Source organism: Erithacus rubecula (assembly GCF_903797595.1).
Source record: "Erithacus rubecula genome assembly, chromosome: 1".
Lineage (NCBI taxonomy): Eukaryota > Metazoa > Chordata > Aves > Passeriformes > Muscicapidae > Erithacus > Erithacus rubecula.
In genome coordinates, this window is record NC_136658.1 from 92,776,960 (window position 1) to 92,793,503 (window position 16,544).

The following is a 16,544-nucleotide window of genomic DNA, read 5'->3' on the forward strand; positions in this document are numbered from 1 at the left end:
GCAATGTGCCCATGTGCATTAAAAGATTTTTTTAAAAATTCTTACTGCACATGCTGTTTGTCTTTGGAACATGAGACTCAACTTTAGGGTAGATGTGGATAAGCTATTATTTTTAATTTTTTATTTCACTATTCCATATATGTTTCTGTTGGGAAGTAAAGCAATTATTAAGGAAATGCTGTTAAGGAAATTTTTGATACAAAACCTTAAAATCAGATAGACTTTCTACTCACTTTGTTCTCACAAGTCTAAAGCCACAAAGACCTCGCCTTGTCCTCTTTGCATCTCCAGGACAAACTAACAGCAAATTCCATTCCATATCTGGAATCTTGTTTACACTAGGATTAAAGGTGGCATTTTAACAATTAAAAGTCTAGTCTAGGCAGGGTACATTTCCTTTAACACCTACTTCTTTGAAGTCTGGAGGTAGTTGGCCTGGGAATAACGTAGGGTTTTTTTGGTTTTTTTTACTCTTTGCTTCTTTACAACTGATTTAAACCATATATAAATACATCAGGAAAAGTCCTTTGTCTGGGTGTTGATGGCCTCCATGTCACTGGTGTTCCCATGTTATTTTAAGGGGTTTTGGTCAAAATAGTAATTATGCAGATAAGTAACTTCTTAGGGTTTCATTATTTTTTGCAAAACTGTGATTCACCATAGGGCATTTGATCAAAATATATATTCCCAAAACTTATTTATTTAAAAAAGAGCTAAATAATCCAATTTTGACATCTACTGATAGATACAGACTGTCGTCTAAATTTGCAGGAGCAAGTTGTTAAATTGACACCCAAAGAGGTGTTTGTATGGCCCAGTTTTGACCATCTAGTTGTGTAGTGACAGGACTAGGAGTGAATGGATTCAAACTGAAAGACAGAAGAAGGTTTAGATTAGATATCAGGATGAGAATCTTTGCTGTGAGAGTGGTGAGACACTGGACCAGGCTGCCCAGAGAAGCCCAGGTTGGATGGAGCTCTGAGCAATCTGGTCTAGTAAAAGGTGTCCCTGCCCATGGCAGGGGGCCTGGAACTAGGTGTTCTTTAAGGTCCCTTCCAACCTAACCCATTCTGTGATTCTGTGATCTAAGTGCTCTGAAACACACTTAAATTTGTACTGAAAAAGCCTAAATTAATGGATAATTACTGTAACTTTTATTTTTAGTTTTTATTTTAGCTGCATTTTTTAAGGATTAGTTACTGCTTTTATTATATTATGATATTCTCATTTTTTATGCAATTGGCTGTTATCCTGTGGTTTTGGAAATACTTTGGCAATTTGATTATTTGCATCAAAAAACATGTTTCAAACCTTTTTATGTAGTTACTTATCCAGTAAACATATGATTGGGTACAACAATAAATAAATCAGTATTAATTATCAGCACTTTATGATTCAAATTATGCTGCAGTGTAGGTGCCAATAGCTCTCTGAAAATTAGTTTTTTACTCATACATATCACACTAGATAGCCCTGAAAGCACATTGCTATTAATAATGATAATTTTTGTTTGCTTTGAAATAGTAAAACAAAGCTTGCAGCATAAAAAGAAAGACAAACAAGCATTTAAAGAAAGACTTCTTATTGTTTCCTGATCCTCATTCTTGTTCATTGGAAAATTCAAAAGTAGTCTGCCTTCTTCACATGAATTTTATTTATATTTCTGCAAGGTAGTAATTCCTTACCTGTAATACAGAATTATTCAGATTTTTCATTAATACTGAAAAAAGTATTGTCCATGAAACAATGCCAGCCTTTCAGCCTCATTTAGAGAACTACCTGATGATTCATAAGGTGATATGGATCTATTTTGTTTTGCAGTTTACAAAAATTATAATAGGAAAAATATATTTAAATGTAACAGGCTTGTCAGAACAGATATCTTTTAACCTCTCTGTTACTGAGGTATCTTTCTAAAGTTATTTGAGTAAGGAATTTCTTGGTTGCATTTTAATGATAAATTTGCATTGTATCTTTGGCAGGAAGAGATTCAACTTTATTTCCTATGTGCTGGTCTCATTCTAGCACACTTGCTTCTCACAAGAGGGTGCTGAGAATGAAGATTTCTATATTTTAGCAAGTCTTATGTCATCCTCTGGAGGGCAGCTAAACTCTATCCTGAGGGAAAAAGCCCAAGCAGCAGTCATAGAGACACAAGCAAGCTCTTTGTCAGGAGCTCCCTCCAGCTCCTGCTTGCAGTCTGCAGTGACATGCTGGAAGAGTTGTTTGGGGATGTTTTTTCCCATTCTTTTTGAAAAGAGAGAGTGTGTGTGTGTGTGTGTGTGTGTGTGTGTGTTGCACACAGGCACTACTTACATGCTCACGTGCTCTCTGTGCACAGAGTTCTGTTAGTTCAGTGCTAGTTAATGCCAAACCCTCTGCAGAAACTCTTCCTCTCATTTCAGATGAGGCTGATCAATGCACCTGTCTAAAACCAGTCCCCAAGCAAATTAAACTGAATTCTAGTATTATTAATCCATGTGCCTGCACAGAATGATAGGTTTGTATCCAAGGTTGCATAAAGCTCTAGTGCAAAGGGATACAGCCACCTGCTCCTCCACCTTCCCATGTGCTGTGTCTGGCATTCACAGGAATGTCTAACCCAGATGAAATTATCCACGTTTTTTCTGGATTAGTTTTATTTCAGTTTCTTCACTGAGCTGGGTTACAGAGGGGTGGATGCTAGATATAACCCATAGTATGTGTAGTATGTGTAGCTGGGAGCAGAGAGGGTGGAGGTAGTGTTTTTCCCCCTCTTATGTCAGTTAACCCAAAAGATTCTCATAAGTAGATGCCATGCAAAGTATCCAGATTATCCACTGGAATAGGAAAAAATAATTTGTGCCCTTCAGACAGTCCCTATCAGCCCTATAACTGGCAGCAGGTGACAGACTAAGAACTAGCTTGTAGTTTTTTCATCCAGATAGGTTATGGGAGGGATATTATTTGGGATAGCTGTTTCTTTGTCATGATCCCTGATATTCCTTCTGTTGTCTGTATTCACAGCTCCTGCTCTGGATGTAGACTGGCAGAACAACACTACTTTTGCCTCCTGCAGTACTGACATGTGCATCCATGTGTGCAGACTTGGCTGTGATCGTCCTGTTAAAACCTTTCAAGGACACACAGTAAGTTTAAGAAATCCAAAATGTTAGTGATAAAGTCACAGCAACATGTTACAATGATGGCAGATGTGTTTGCAAGGTATGTTCTAGCAGCAAAGGTGTTAACACCCCATTGTTTCCCTAAAAGTATATTCCTTGGGAATGAGTGATTCACTGCCTGTGAGAAGAGATAAAATGTTGTAAATCACCATAGGAGGCAACACCTCCAGTTTAAACAGTGAGAGTGTTTCTGTGCAGCATGAGCTGCAGACTAAAGGCACATTCATAAATAAGATTCTGTTTTCTGCTGGCTTAATGTCCTTTACTAAATGGGAGCTGTGAATAAGGAGAGAACAGTTTACCTCCAGTCATTGTTCAGTTTTAGAATCAATTTAATCTAATAAGATATATTAAAGTTGTAATTCCCCATTCTTTTCTTGGTGGTATTTAGTGACTGTCAGAGGTTATTTTTCGTAGGTTGCATTTGTGAGAAAAACTGCCATGATTTATTGACCCATAATTTAAATGTTAGCATCCAGAATTTGCTGTCTCCTCATTGAGGAAAAACTATGCATTTGGAGACCTTTATCTTAGTCTATGGTTAAACTGATATTTCATGACAGGTTGTACATTCCTAACAATAGGCTGGTACTTTTTATGATTATATGAAATGCACCATTTTGTACATGATCTAAATTTTCACTTCAAATATGTCTATACTTGCTTTTAATTATTACTGAAACATGTAAAATATATAAAGCAACATTTAAATCTTTTCCAGGATTGTTTTCACTGACAGCCTGGACCAATTTATATTTTTAGAAAAACAGTCTTTCCCTTTTTATAAAAGGCCTTTTTTCCCTTTACCTATAGCCATGGAAGAGCATAGTAAACTTACTCATTACCAAGGGGATACACTAGGCTTAGATAATTACAAAGTGCTAGAAAGACTGATAGAGAAAGCATCCTAAGCAGTTTAATATTCCATTATGGAATTCATTTACACATAAACCTCTCTTTAGAGAGACCAGCATTGTTGTAGAGTTACAAAATGAAAAATTACCAAGTCCACGAAACTTCACACCCCACCAGTATCAGTATTTTCTGTTGAAAACTTGTATCAGCAAGTCTACAAAACAGTAATGAAGGAAAAGCCACAGTTCTAAAAAGAAGCTAATGCTGTATCATCAATCTGTCTGGGTTTATTTAAATCCTAGGTTATGAGAAAAGAATAGGAGTAACTTTGTGCCAGAAGATTGTTTGTGTGTATTGTTCACAAGCAGGGGATGGTTCCACTCTGAAATGCCACTTAAGTTGAGTACTGGGGAGGCAGCACTGGTTTTTTTCACCCATAAAAGCACCCAATACTGTAACTTGTGGGTGAACTTGTTCCATGCATAAACCTTGAGTGCCCTCTGCTGAGTGCCCAGTACAATGCAGCAACTGGAATATTTGCTTAATAAAATCACTCTTGATTTCAGAACGAGGTGAATGCAATCAAATGGGACCCATCTGGCATGCTACTAGCATCTTGCTCCGATGACATGACATTAAAGGTAAAACCATTTCCATTTATGTTGTTCAAAAAGTAAGGACAAAAAATTATGTCTCTTTTCCAGTCTTCTCCAGAATGATGGTACTGTATCACTTCAAACACTGCATGAACAGTAGTTTCCATTTTGTCCCATATTTCTTGAAGCAATGATTGAAGACAAGGAAGCAAACACTGGGGAAAGTGAGGCATCCTATCCAAATAGGTGTTATGTGACTGATATGCCATTGTCACAAAAACATCATAGTTTAAGTACAGATAATATAGAACTTCAGCAGCCCAAAACTTTTCTCATTTTTCTTTTCCAGCCACGAGTATCTGTATGTAGTTATAAAAGCCCTCCTGCTGCACTGTTGATTTATGTTGGTTCCTTGAAGAAAGCAAATAACTCAGGAAGGATTTGATTTTGTGGATAGAATTGTACCAGTAATAGTTTCCTTGCAGTATGGTTGTGTTAATTAAGACTCAGATCTCTTTTCACTGCTGATTGACACTGCTGAAGCTTGGGATATTTCTAGCATGAAACTGAGACAGCAGCAGAATTTGCAGATGAGAGCTAGTGAAAGTCAGTGTTATGAGTATTTCCTCTTCATAGGTGGACTGATTTCTGCTCTGTCTTTGCCACATACCCACTGAGGTTTTCATCATTCTGGATTCCAGATGTGTTATTGCAGGCTAGTGAACAGAGCTGGAAATTTACAGAAGATGGGGGCAAAAGGGAGCACCTTGCCTGTCACACTGCCACAAAGCAGTATTGCATAACTATTCTTCCTGTGCTTAAACATCCTGACCCAGTGGTAGCACATCTTTTTTGTGCCTGGTTGCATGCTGTGTTTTAGAAACCCCCATGGTTCAGTGTTGTTGTTACCAGTTCAAATTCCTGACCACTGAATTTGGCACAAGAGCTAGTGGCTATCCCTGACCTCACCTGTTTATAAAAACCTTCAGTGACAGAGATGTCAAAAGCTCCAAATTAAGGCAATTATTCTTCTTCCTTTTCCTTTGTAAATCAGTCCTCTCCAACTTTTTTCTTCTCTATTTTTGGAATTAACGAGCTTTTCTTATGACATCTTGGAATGTGCTGCCTGTCAGTTGTAGAACATGGCTGAGCTTTGTGTAGCATTTCCAAAAGCAGTCTCAGGTACACTGATGGGAATTCAGCATAAGAGCACATCATTCTCATGGTGCAGACTTATAACAACTGAGTTAAATTATTACTACAGTTTTGGTATCTCTCTGAAACCAGCTGACTAAATTTATTTTCCCTGCAGTGAATTCCTTCATCTTACTTTCTCAGTTAGCTGAAGAGGTACTAAATCATCTCTTTTGAGCATATTCTTCATCTTACACTGAAGTATTTGGCCATGTAGCACTGCAGAAACAGCTGACTGTCTTCCATCTTCTGTACTGTTAAAAACAAGAGGGAAACAAATGGAGTTCAGGAGGAAAAGGAAAATTTTACTAGCAGAAGAGAAAATTGCTGTGTTCTAAGCAGTTGCTGCAATTCTCATTCTTTAAAATGACTGCAGTTGCAATGTGTAAATAAAATTCAGGTTAAACTTCTTCAAATAGATAAACTTCTGTGTGAAAATAGTTACAGGATCTTGAAGTACAGTGATTCTTTAGTTCTTATCTTATTATCTATTGATAGTACAGCAATTCTTTAGTTCTTATTAGCTATTGAATAAATACTATTAAATGTATAACTCTTGCCCTTGTTGGAGTTATTTTAATGTGTGTGCCAAATTGCTGCATTAACAAATTATATTTATGTGTATTCAGGTGAGTAGAGATCTCAAAAAAACAAATGGTAGGAATAGCACAGAACTGAAATAATTCAGGTGAGCAGAAATTAATAAGGTTGCCATTTCCCCCCTTCATTATTTCTCTGACTCAGATATGGAGTATGAAGCAAGATACTTGTGTACATGATCTTCAGGCTCACAGCAAAGAGATTTACACTATCAAATGGAGCCCTACAGGACCAGGCACCAGCAACCCAAACTCCAACATCATGTTAGCAAGGTAAAAAATGCATCTCCTTTTCTTGCCTGCCAAAAAGAAGGATCATCTTTCTGACATGTAACCCTACTGTCACTTTGCCATCACTCTCCCTGCAGACAATTCCAATGAAAAGTATCTGTATGTAACTCAGGGGGATGGATACAAAGGAAAGGATTCATATTTGAAAAAAGAAGGGGAACAAAGAAATAAAATTGGATCATGTGGTGTTTAACTTTTCATTGCCTTGATAAAATTGTTGTAAATTTGGTATTGCAGTTGCACATCCAGCATTGAGTTGTTAGGAGTGAAAATCTTGAGGCAGGTGCTCTCAAGATTCAGGCAGCTGGAATGGTTTCTAGCTGGGGTCATGCAACTCACCTGGGCAACGAGAGAAAATTTTTGTAGCCTTCATAGCTAATAGAGAAAAACTTAGCTAGTCTTTGAAGTTCTGTTTGAAAATCTGTGCAAAATTCTTCGTTGAGCTTAGGAAATACATTTACTTGTGGAGTGCCAGTTGATGGTAGTACTATGGGTTTGTCAGATCAGCTTATGGGGTTTGCAGTGTGGGGAGAAGTTGTATTGAAACTGGTGTATTTTACTCCTTAGCCAGGAGTGGATATGGAAGAACTTCACTTTCTTGGAGTTATTATTTTAATATTGTTTTTAATGCAAATTATTTCCTTTGCCTTTCTCCAAGCCCACAGTTTGGGATTTAAATGAAATGTAGCAAAAAGTATCACTGAAACACAATGAAAATAATCACAATTCTAGAGAATTAAAAAATGCTAATTCTTTAAACAGAGTGAATCCATTAGGAGTATGATCTCTCTGGACCCATTTATCCTATTAATCACAATATATATTTTATTTTCCTGAATAACCAGAGGTAGAATCTCAAAAGTAGGGAGCTTGGCTTTCCATAGCTGTAGTTCTTAAGATAAAAAAAAACTATAGGCTGTGGTACATTTTAGCTTTTCTGTTTGCAACATTATGTCTTGCTTAGCCAAGGGAAAACAAACCTTTGATATTCTCTAATAACATTTACAGTATCACAGTGCAAATTGATTAATATTAAATTATTACATTCTTGTGTTGGAATGCTTCTTGCAGTGCTTCGTTTGATTCCACGGTTCGGCTGTGGGACGTTGACCGAGGAGTCTGCATCCACACATTAACAAAGCATCAAGAGCCTGTCTACAGTGTAGCTTTTAGTCCTGATGGAAAATATCTAGCCAGTGGGTCCTTTGACAAATGTGTCCATATATGGAATACTCAGGTACTGTTTTGCCTCATGTGAAGCACATCTGGTTTAGATGACACATTAATAGCAAAAGCTTAAATGGAAAATGTGTGTACCTGGGTCATGCATGACCTGCCTGCCAGGGTGAACCTGATTGCACTGGCTGGCACAAATCCATGGCAGCTGAGTCACTCAGGTGCAGTGAGGTGACTGCCCAGAACAGTCTGCTTTGTATGCTAAAACAGGTAGCATGCATGAAAATAGCTGCATTGTTTTGGGTCATCAGCTTTGTGAGGCAAAGGTGTAGGTCAGAAATAATGAATATCTTTATTTAGTTACATACTGAGTTCAGCTGTGAATCTGTTGCTCCTGGCTTAGATTTTGTGAAGAGGAGATATAGAAAAAAAATGTACAGGCAGGGGACTGGTGATGTTCTGGAGAAAAGTGGATATCACAGGTGTAATTCTGGATACTTGGTGCCTCACAACCTGAATTAGCAACAAACTTTAGAGAACTAACTCTGCAGGCCTTTACTGTTACAGAGTTGACAAAAACAGATGTCTTGAGAGTTCCAGGAGAAGCCTGTTGCTCTTCATTACAAAGACCAGCTTCCTAACCAGTTTCTGTCACAATATGGAGGTGGCCATAGCTGGGTGATCCAAATAGCTCCCCATTTTAATATAGTGCCATGTGACTGAGAAAAAGAAGGGAAACTTCTGTATCCAATATCTGCATGCTGTTTTGCTTTGTAGAGTGGAACTCTAGTCCATAGCTACAGAGGCACCGGGGGCATCTTTGAAGTCTGCTGGAATGCTAGAGGAGACAAAGTGGGAGCAAGCGCATCAGACGGATCGGTAAGGACCAGCAAACATTGCACAGGCTGGGTGGAGATTTCTTTTCTGGGGAGCATCAGCAAAATGCTGTATTTGCCTCCTGGGGACAGAGCCCAAAGGCAGAGGCAGCTCAAGACACAGATAAATAGCTCTGTGTAGTGTATTAAAGATGCTCCTGCTTTGAAAGGTTTTGAATACCAGGAGGTGGTGCTGCTGTCGGAAATGAAGAATGCTGGTGGAATAGGTGAATACTGCTGAAGATCAGAATGACTTTTAAATACATATTTGACAAGAACAACAGGAGTGTTGTTTTTGTCATTATCACAGCAGTCAACTCTAAACCAAACAATTATCCTGGGGCTTTCAGAGTTTGATTCCACAGAAGAATATTCCTTTTCCCTTGAATAAGAATAGCTAAAGGAGGAAATTTTTAGCATGATTCCCAAAGATTTTGTCATGTGGTAAAGGGAAAATATTGCTGTGGAGATGCTGATTATCCCTTACTATTTTTTTATGTTAATGTTACTTCAAAAAAATTCAGTTGTAGCATGATTAGCAGGCCACACGTGGCTGGCTGGCATAACTACTTTGGAGCAGTATTTTTCAACTGATTTTAACAAAGGGAACACCTATGACATGATTCAGTTATTTGAGCTTAGTTGTGCCACCTCAGACAGTGCCATACCAGGCTCCCAGCAGCTGCTCCAAATGGGCTTGTGTCCACTGTCATGCCTGCCAAGCCTGCATCTGTTTTGGGTATGTTTCAGAGCTGGAAGTGGACAAGATATTTAGGCAACTGAATAGATCCCATAATCTTACAGGATGTGCCACCAAAGTGTTTGTAAACCAGTGAAAGCCCAGCTAAATGTTAAATGTGTGGGTTTTGCTTGGGCTTTCTGCCGTATCAGTTTGTTCCTTTACTTGTGTGCCTTTGAACCAGTACTTGAGAGAGGCTGGTTTGAAACTGGGGGGTGTAACCCAGCCTGGCTGGTCCACCTGTGTACAAGGTGCATGAATAGGATTTCCACATCACCTTCACAAATGGTTCTTAACACGGGGTCTTCTCTCTGCAGGTTTGTGTTCTAGATCTGCGGAAGTAAAAGTGAAATGTTTTATAAGAAATTTCACATGGACCAGCAGTGAATGTGTGGGGAGAAGCACTCTTCAAAACTATTCTTAACAGCTCCAGAACTGTACAAACTTGAACAAAGTTAGAGTGTACCATGAAACCAACTCTCCCTGGCCACAGGTGACTTGTATTTTGTCCGTAACCTTCATCAAGGAGTATAAAAACACAGTCACTTCAGAGGGGGAGGGAATGGTTTCCACCTGGAACATTCAGCCTTGGAAGCATGAAGCCACCAGCTAGGCATTGCACTGTTTGGTTTGCATCTGAGAACTTGCTCTCATGGCTGGGGAAAAAAAAAAGCTGTGCCAAAAAAATTAATAAAAAGGAAAAAAAAAAAAAAAAAAAGAAAAAAAAAAGAAAAATGCTGTGATAAACCAAAAGGGAAAAAAAAATCCTCCTCCATGCGGTGTTGTATTTTTTCCTTCCAATTTGGACACTACAGTTGCTCTCCCAAAGGACGTTCAAAGACCAGTTTGTACTGATGAAATGCTCAACTTTGTAATCACAACACTTTCTATTTTCTAGACTACTTTTTTGTTCAGTGGTTTTTCTATCAGCTGGAATATTACAGCCTGGAGGGTCCCAGGCTTAGGGTGAAACTTTTGTTTTCCTTTTATTTCTTCCTTCCACTCCCAACTTTTTCCTTCCTTTTTTTTCTCCTCTTTCTTTTTGCCCCCATTTTTTTTTTTAATTTTCCCTGTATGCCCATAGTAGATGCAGCCAGGTGGACATGACAATGAAAATTTTTGACAGACTGCTTCTCCTCTCTTCTATATCTTCCTTTTTCTTTCTTTCTCTCCATTTAAAAGAAAAAAAAATCCTCCATGCTTCAGATCTTAGCGTCTCAAGGGCACTTTCAGCAAATTGTGTAATAAGTGCTTTATATAAGAATGCAGTGCTGGGGAAGATTTTTACAGGAGAAAGATGAATTTTAACAGAAAGAACCCAGTGTATTTTTGGAAAAAAAATATTTTTTATGTTAAACAGTTTTAAAAGCCTGAAATGGCCACAAAATGTAGACCAGTTGTGTAATTCAAGCAAAAAGAATAACACAGAGTCCAGGGAACATGAAAGGCACAGTATCCTTTTTCTCTGCTCTTCTCAGAAAGTGCTGTACAGAGAAATGGTGTTTGATACAAGAAATACCAGTCCTTTACTAAAGTCCTTTTCCAGCAGCCAGCCATTTACATAGTCTCATTCCATTTTTTATGGCTGTTTGATGATGTAAACTTATTCAAAGAGTTTCAGAAGCCTGAGACTATAAATATAGCATTCATTTTCTCTAGTCTATTTTTTTGTTTGTTATCAGTAACCAGGACAAAATGCTTGTGTATCTTCTTTCCTCTAGAGATAGTTCAGATTTTGACAGAATTGTGGCCTTGCTAAGGAGTGCTGTCTTCCACTATTCATTATTCCAGTCAATCAGTGGGGTTTTAGCACTGACTTAATGAGACCAGGTGAACTGAAATACATTGATTGCATCTGTCACTGTTGAAGAAAGGACTCTCCCAAGCTCCTGTCATCCATGGACCACACACACCAAGAAGAAAGCTCTGCCATTGCAGCAGGTGGTGCTGCTGTCACCATGTGTGTGCTGCATCCTGCAGGGAAAGCTCTGGCTCTGCATTTGGAAGCTCACTGTCTGCCCAGACAGGTTTAGCTTCAAGGGTGTCCTCAGTGTGTGCTCAGAAGACAATGAATTCATTGATGACATCATCTGAAAGTTCTATCTCAGTGTGTAAACCATGGTAAAGCTAGGGGGGGGGTGAAATGATCAGAACAAGGATGGAGAGTTCCAAAGCACCACCTGTCCATGTTGGACAAGATCTCACTGCAGCTGTGACACCTGCACAGATGCCAGCTGAGGACTGCATTGCTCTAATTGAGGAAATGACGAGTGTGAGGAAGGACACACAGGCAGAGTTTACTGAAAGTGCTGTAAACTGTGAGGCAGCTTTGGGTGGTGTCAGACATGGCTTAGATCCTCAGAACTGGCTGAGTCACAGGTGTCCTCTCTACAGCCTAGGCTAGGATCTGTAGCAGAGAGTAAACAGGCCACAAACCTCTTAACAGATGCAGAATCTTCCTGCTCAAAGTCGCTGTAACACAGCATCCTTCCCTTGGTTTGACCACAGCTGCTGAAGCTCTGATTTTATCTGAGCAAATCCAGAGCCCTCAGGCTGAACTGGTGGTGTGAGACCTGATGAGCTCCAGGGCATCGTCGTGGAATTTGAACACCATCTTTGGAGTTTTCTTGTCTGTATGCTTGCATCTGTAGAGATCTTGGTCCTTCTAGTGGAACTAGGCACTGCCAGCTTCAGCTGCATTTCTTTGAGATACACCTTTGGAAAGGAGGAAAGAATGGAAATAAGTAACTGCTAAAAGTGTTAGTCCTGAGGTGAAAACAGTTATGTGGGATTTTGGTTACTAGTGATAGTTAGGCTTGTTTGTAATTTATCTCAAATAATTGGATGCCAGGCAGTATCAAGGATTATTTTTGGTGTTAAATGTTTTTATGTGTTGGTTTTAGTTTTTTGCACCAAGAGCATGGCTGTAGATCACCATGTGGCAGTTTTGCACTCTCTTCTAATAACCACATGTACCTGCTAATTTAAAGTCACTACCTTTTTTTAGAAAAAAAGAGAACTTGCTCAGAGAGTCTTGAACTTGAATACAAAAGCATCATGTGGTTTTATGAAGCACGGTTTGGACAATGATTTGATTGCAGTCATGGCATGTAAACGGTTAAATTCCTACGCTGCTTTTAGTGGCATTTCTGAGAATAACAAGCAGAAGTTGCTGGTCTGTGGGAGGGCAGCACTGATGGGGCTCTGGCCTTGCCTCTTGAGTGACACCTGAATAGGCCAGACCTGAGGATTTGAAGCGTTTAATTTGCTCAGTGCTGTGTGTCTGGCTGGATCCACAGCCTGTGTATCTCACTTGTTCCCAGGACAGCTACTGTGACGCCTGTTCCCTTTTTCTATTTTTTTAATTTGTCAGAACATCACTTTTCTTGCCTACATGGAGGTAAGAAGCCAAGAGAAACAAAATTTGAAGATCAACTCATTTGCAAAGCTCATGTGTGAGAGAGGCTGCTGCTCCTATAGTTTTCTATATGGACCATCAGAGTTAAAAGCAGTGCATGTGAGGAGCTCAGAAAATTCACTTTTCTTACCTTCCACAAAATCCTAAATACTGGAAACTCCTGGAAGATGCTAGTTTTCAGCTGAAATGAGAGTTGTTAAGGAAGACAGGAAATACAAAGTAATCTCAACCTAAGGATGTGGTTTTTTCAGGACAGTGGGGAGAGAGAGGCTTTTCCAGGCTGTAGTTCAAGGTGGATGTCTCAGGCTAGACCCGCAGCACTGAGCTCCTGAGCTCTCCCTCCCCTCCAGCAGCAGCACATTCCCCAGCTGGCAGAGCCTCTCTGTGACTCCCCTGCAACAGAACTGCACAGCCCAGGGGATTTCATGAGATTTCTTCCTAGAATTTTGTTTATAGTTCTTTGTAACAGAAGAGAAATGGAAAAACCTAAGTGACCAAACAGGATTGTGAAACCATCGAGACTTGCTGGATTTTTAGTATTGCTGGCTGTCTGGAATTGGCCTGGAATTGAAAAAAAACAGTTTCTGAAAAACCACTATACTCTGTGGGTTAGAAGGATACTGAATCTTTTATGTAGAAAACACTGGGTCCCTTATGGGGCAATAAAGGGCCTGACTTACAGGGTTATACACACATTAACCCCATGCTACATCTTAGAAATTTCCTTTTAATTTGTTAAAAAAAAAAAAAAAAAGAAAAAAATAGCTAATTTTAGAGCCAAGTGAAGTGCACTTTGTCAAATGTAAGGGTCTGCTTTGTTTTTGGGTTTCTTTTTCTTTTTCCCTTTTTAATTTTTCCTCCTTTTTTTTCCTCTTACTGCCTTTTTAAAAGATGTGGTTCTTTGTCAATTGCAGAAATGTTCTTTCAGCCACTCACTGAAATTCTGAATTCTGGCTTCTGCAGTTTTTATTGTCTGTGTCAGACTTGCAGCCAGACTTGGTTCTCATTTAAGCATTTCCCAGGTTCTGTTGAAACAGCATCAACCCTTATTTTGTTTCTCCCCCACCCACACTTTCTTCAAATTCACCTTGTGTATTGTAGCTCATTTGTTTTAAGGAGAGAATCAACAGATCATATTCAGTGTCTTGAATAAATTGCTATATTTTGATATTAGAGAATTCTGTGCGTGTTGTTCCTTATTCTTTTCTGGCTGTTCTGCATCCTGCACATAAGAACTGGGGTTGAGTGACTAAAATTGTGAAGTGTTGTCACAACTTAAGTTGTGAAGTGGTGTCACTGACCTGTGGGTGTTCAAAGATCTTGACCATGGGTTCATAGGATTTTGTAATATACAGGGCATGGACACTTTAGCCTCTAATTTTCTTTATCACAGATTACCACAAATACCACACAATTCACCATTAGCAAGTACTCCTATAATAAGAAAAAATATATATATGTGTGTGTGTATATATATTTATATATATATATATATGTATATCACAGAATAGTATCTGTAGCATTGGTATAGCAACAATCAGTGATACACCAGCAATAAATTCATAGCAACAATCAAATCTAGCAGCACCCAATAGTAGTAGCAATTAACTGTGTATACATATAAATTACAGGTTACAACTAAGTTGTTGCTACTGAAGCAAACTTGGCAGTAACACAACAGCAGATACACTTAGGATAGGTTAATTACAAGTGTAGATGAGACACCAAGCTGTAGATCTCAGAAAGGGCCCAGCCATGCCAGAGATGGGAGGATCAAACAGGCCTTGGGCTGAGTGAGGGAGCAGTAGAACAGGCAGGATCTCCCTTCAGATGCAATCCATGTCATAGAGTTTGGAGTCAGCAAGGCTTCCCCAATGGTCCCAGGTCTTGCAGACCTGTGGGAAAGGGACAAGGATGTGCAGTGCAGAGAGAGAGAGAGAAGATGATCTGGATAGAAAATAATTTCTCTATCATAGAGAGGGTACAGGACACCACCCCTTCAAGCAGCCAGTGGATGCAGTTAATTTCACCTGGGACACACAACAGATTATGATTTCAGTTCTATTTTGGGACTTGTGCTCTTGCAGTTGAAACAGCCAATGGAAGACACCAATGTATTCTTTCTCAGGATGTTATCCCCTTTTTCCAGGCTATTTTTCAGCTTTTCAGATGATGCTACTATTACATTGGACTTGCACTTTCTGGGGGTATCTCAGGATGTCTGTGGTACCTAGCTGCGTTTCAGAAATGCTGACTGTGCTTCTCAAGAATGCTTCTGGTCCCCAGGCTCACTGCTCCCAGGCTGGCTGGCAATTTCTCTCCCAGAATTTTGGCAGACTTCTCCCTTTGAGTACTTTTTCCCTTTGAATCAGGTCACCTTTATAGCTACTCACATCACATGTTTACTGTTTAATTTTATTTCCTCCCATGCTGTATTTATTGGACATTTATACAGCTGTTAAGGGACCAATTTAAATAAGATTGGGTTGAAGTACTTTTTAAAGTTTCCTTAAAAAAAATTTTCCTGAAAAGGAAGTTCCTCCATTTGAAATAAACTGGACTCTGATTCTGATCAAGGTAAATTGTTAATTTTTCTTTAAGCTAGCCAGGCTAAAATTCAACCTTGCTTGAGCACTTGGAAGTTTCTGAAGAACTTCAGAATATTCCACTCATGTGAAGCTGTCACAGTCATCCCCTCTGTCAGGAGCTGCCATTCCCTGCTTAGGGCTCAAGGCACTGACCTGAAAGGATGCAAGGGGAGGGAATAGCTTAGCATTAACAGGCTGAATGTTGTGTAGATTTTGATTGGGTTTTATTCCACAAAATGGTTTCCATGGTACTTGGGGGGATTCAACATGAGATGGGGTTCTTGCTTTGTGACAATGTAAGAGGCTGAACCATTGACCTGAGCTAAGGCTGATTGTCCAAAGCCATCAAAAGGAATTAGTGCTCAGAACAAACACAGTCATGTGTGTCACATCATCAGTTCTGAGGTGTTTAAGGATCCAGAGCTTTAAGTTAGGATTAATATATAACATTTGGAAAGACAGGAGCTAGAAAAGCTGTGTGAGCTAATGATGAGCACCTCAACACATAATACAGTCAAAGAAAGAGAATGCAATGCACTTCCATGACACTTGTATCAGTTCATGTTCTGACATTTGCACAGCACTAATAACAGCTTCTCAAAATAAAAAATACAAGAGCTAAGGAGACAGCTACAGTGGGGCTGGAGGTTCAGGGGTAGTTCTATATAAAAATTCTCACTTTACCTGCTTCTTAAATACATGCTGTGTGATGGTCCTATTTTTATTCATGTTATTTTCAGGCATGTTTTCAGACAATGTATGGCTGTCAGACTAAAACTGTAGTTTAGTTTTCCTGCATTTATCCTATATATATATATATTTACTTAGCCTGAAAATTATGTGGCAACTAACAGTGGAAGCATCAAGCAGTCCTAAACATTTGCTTCTCACTTCTGTCAGTTTGCAGTACAATTAAGGGTACTTTTGGAGCTATTCTGGGAAGATGTAGTATTACAGCATCTCATCAAAACAATTCCTTTCCCTGCCATCATTCAGTGTATCATTTCCGGCCACGGGTGAGATCAGCACTGACCATTAAGAGCACATGC

The 16,544-nt window shown here is 39.2% G+C and overlaps 1 protein-coding gene across 2 annotated transcripts in view; it reads left to right on the forward strand.

Annotated features, from left to right (window-relative positions):
* The window catches only part of TBL1X (transducin beta like 1 X-linked), a 187,970-nt gene extending 173,885 nt beyond the window's left edge, over positions 1-14,085 (forward strand). For both annotated transcript variants that reach the window (XM_079298889.1, XM_079298890.1), the window contains 6 exons: positions 3,007-3,128; positions 4,586-4,660; positions 6,554-6,681; positions 7,771-7,936; positions 8,653-8,754; positions 9,807-14,085. In XM_079298889.1, the coding sequence (XP_079155015.1) occupies positions 3,007-3,128; positions 4,586-4,660; positions 6,554-6,681; positions 7,771-7,936; positions 8,653-8,754; positions 9,807-9,833 (620 nt within the window). In that variant the 3' untranslated portion in view covers positions 9,834-14,085. The remainder of the gene's footprint in view (positions 1-3,006; positions 3,129-4,585; positions 4,661-6,553; positions 6,682-7,770; positions 7,937-8,652; positions 8,755-9,806) is intronic.
* The last annotated feature ends 2,459 nt before the right edge of the window (positions 14,086-16,544 follow it).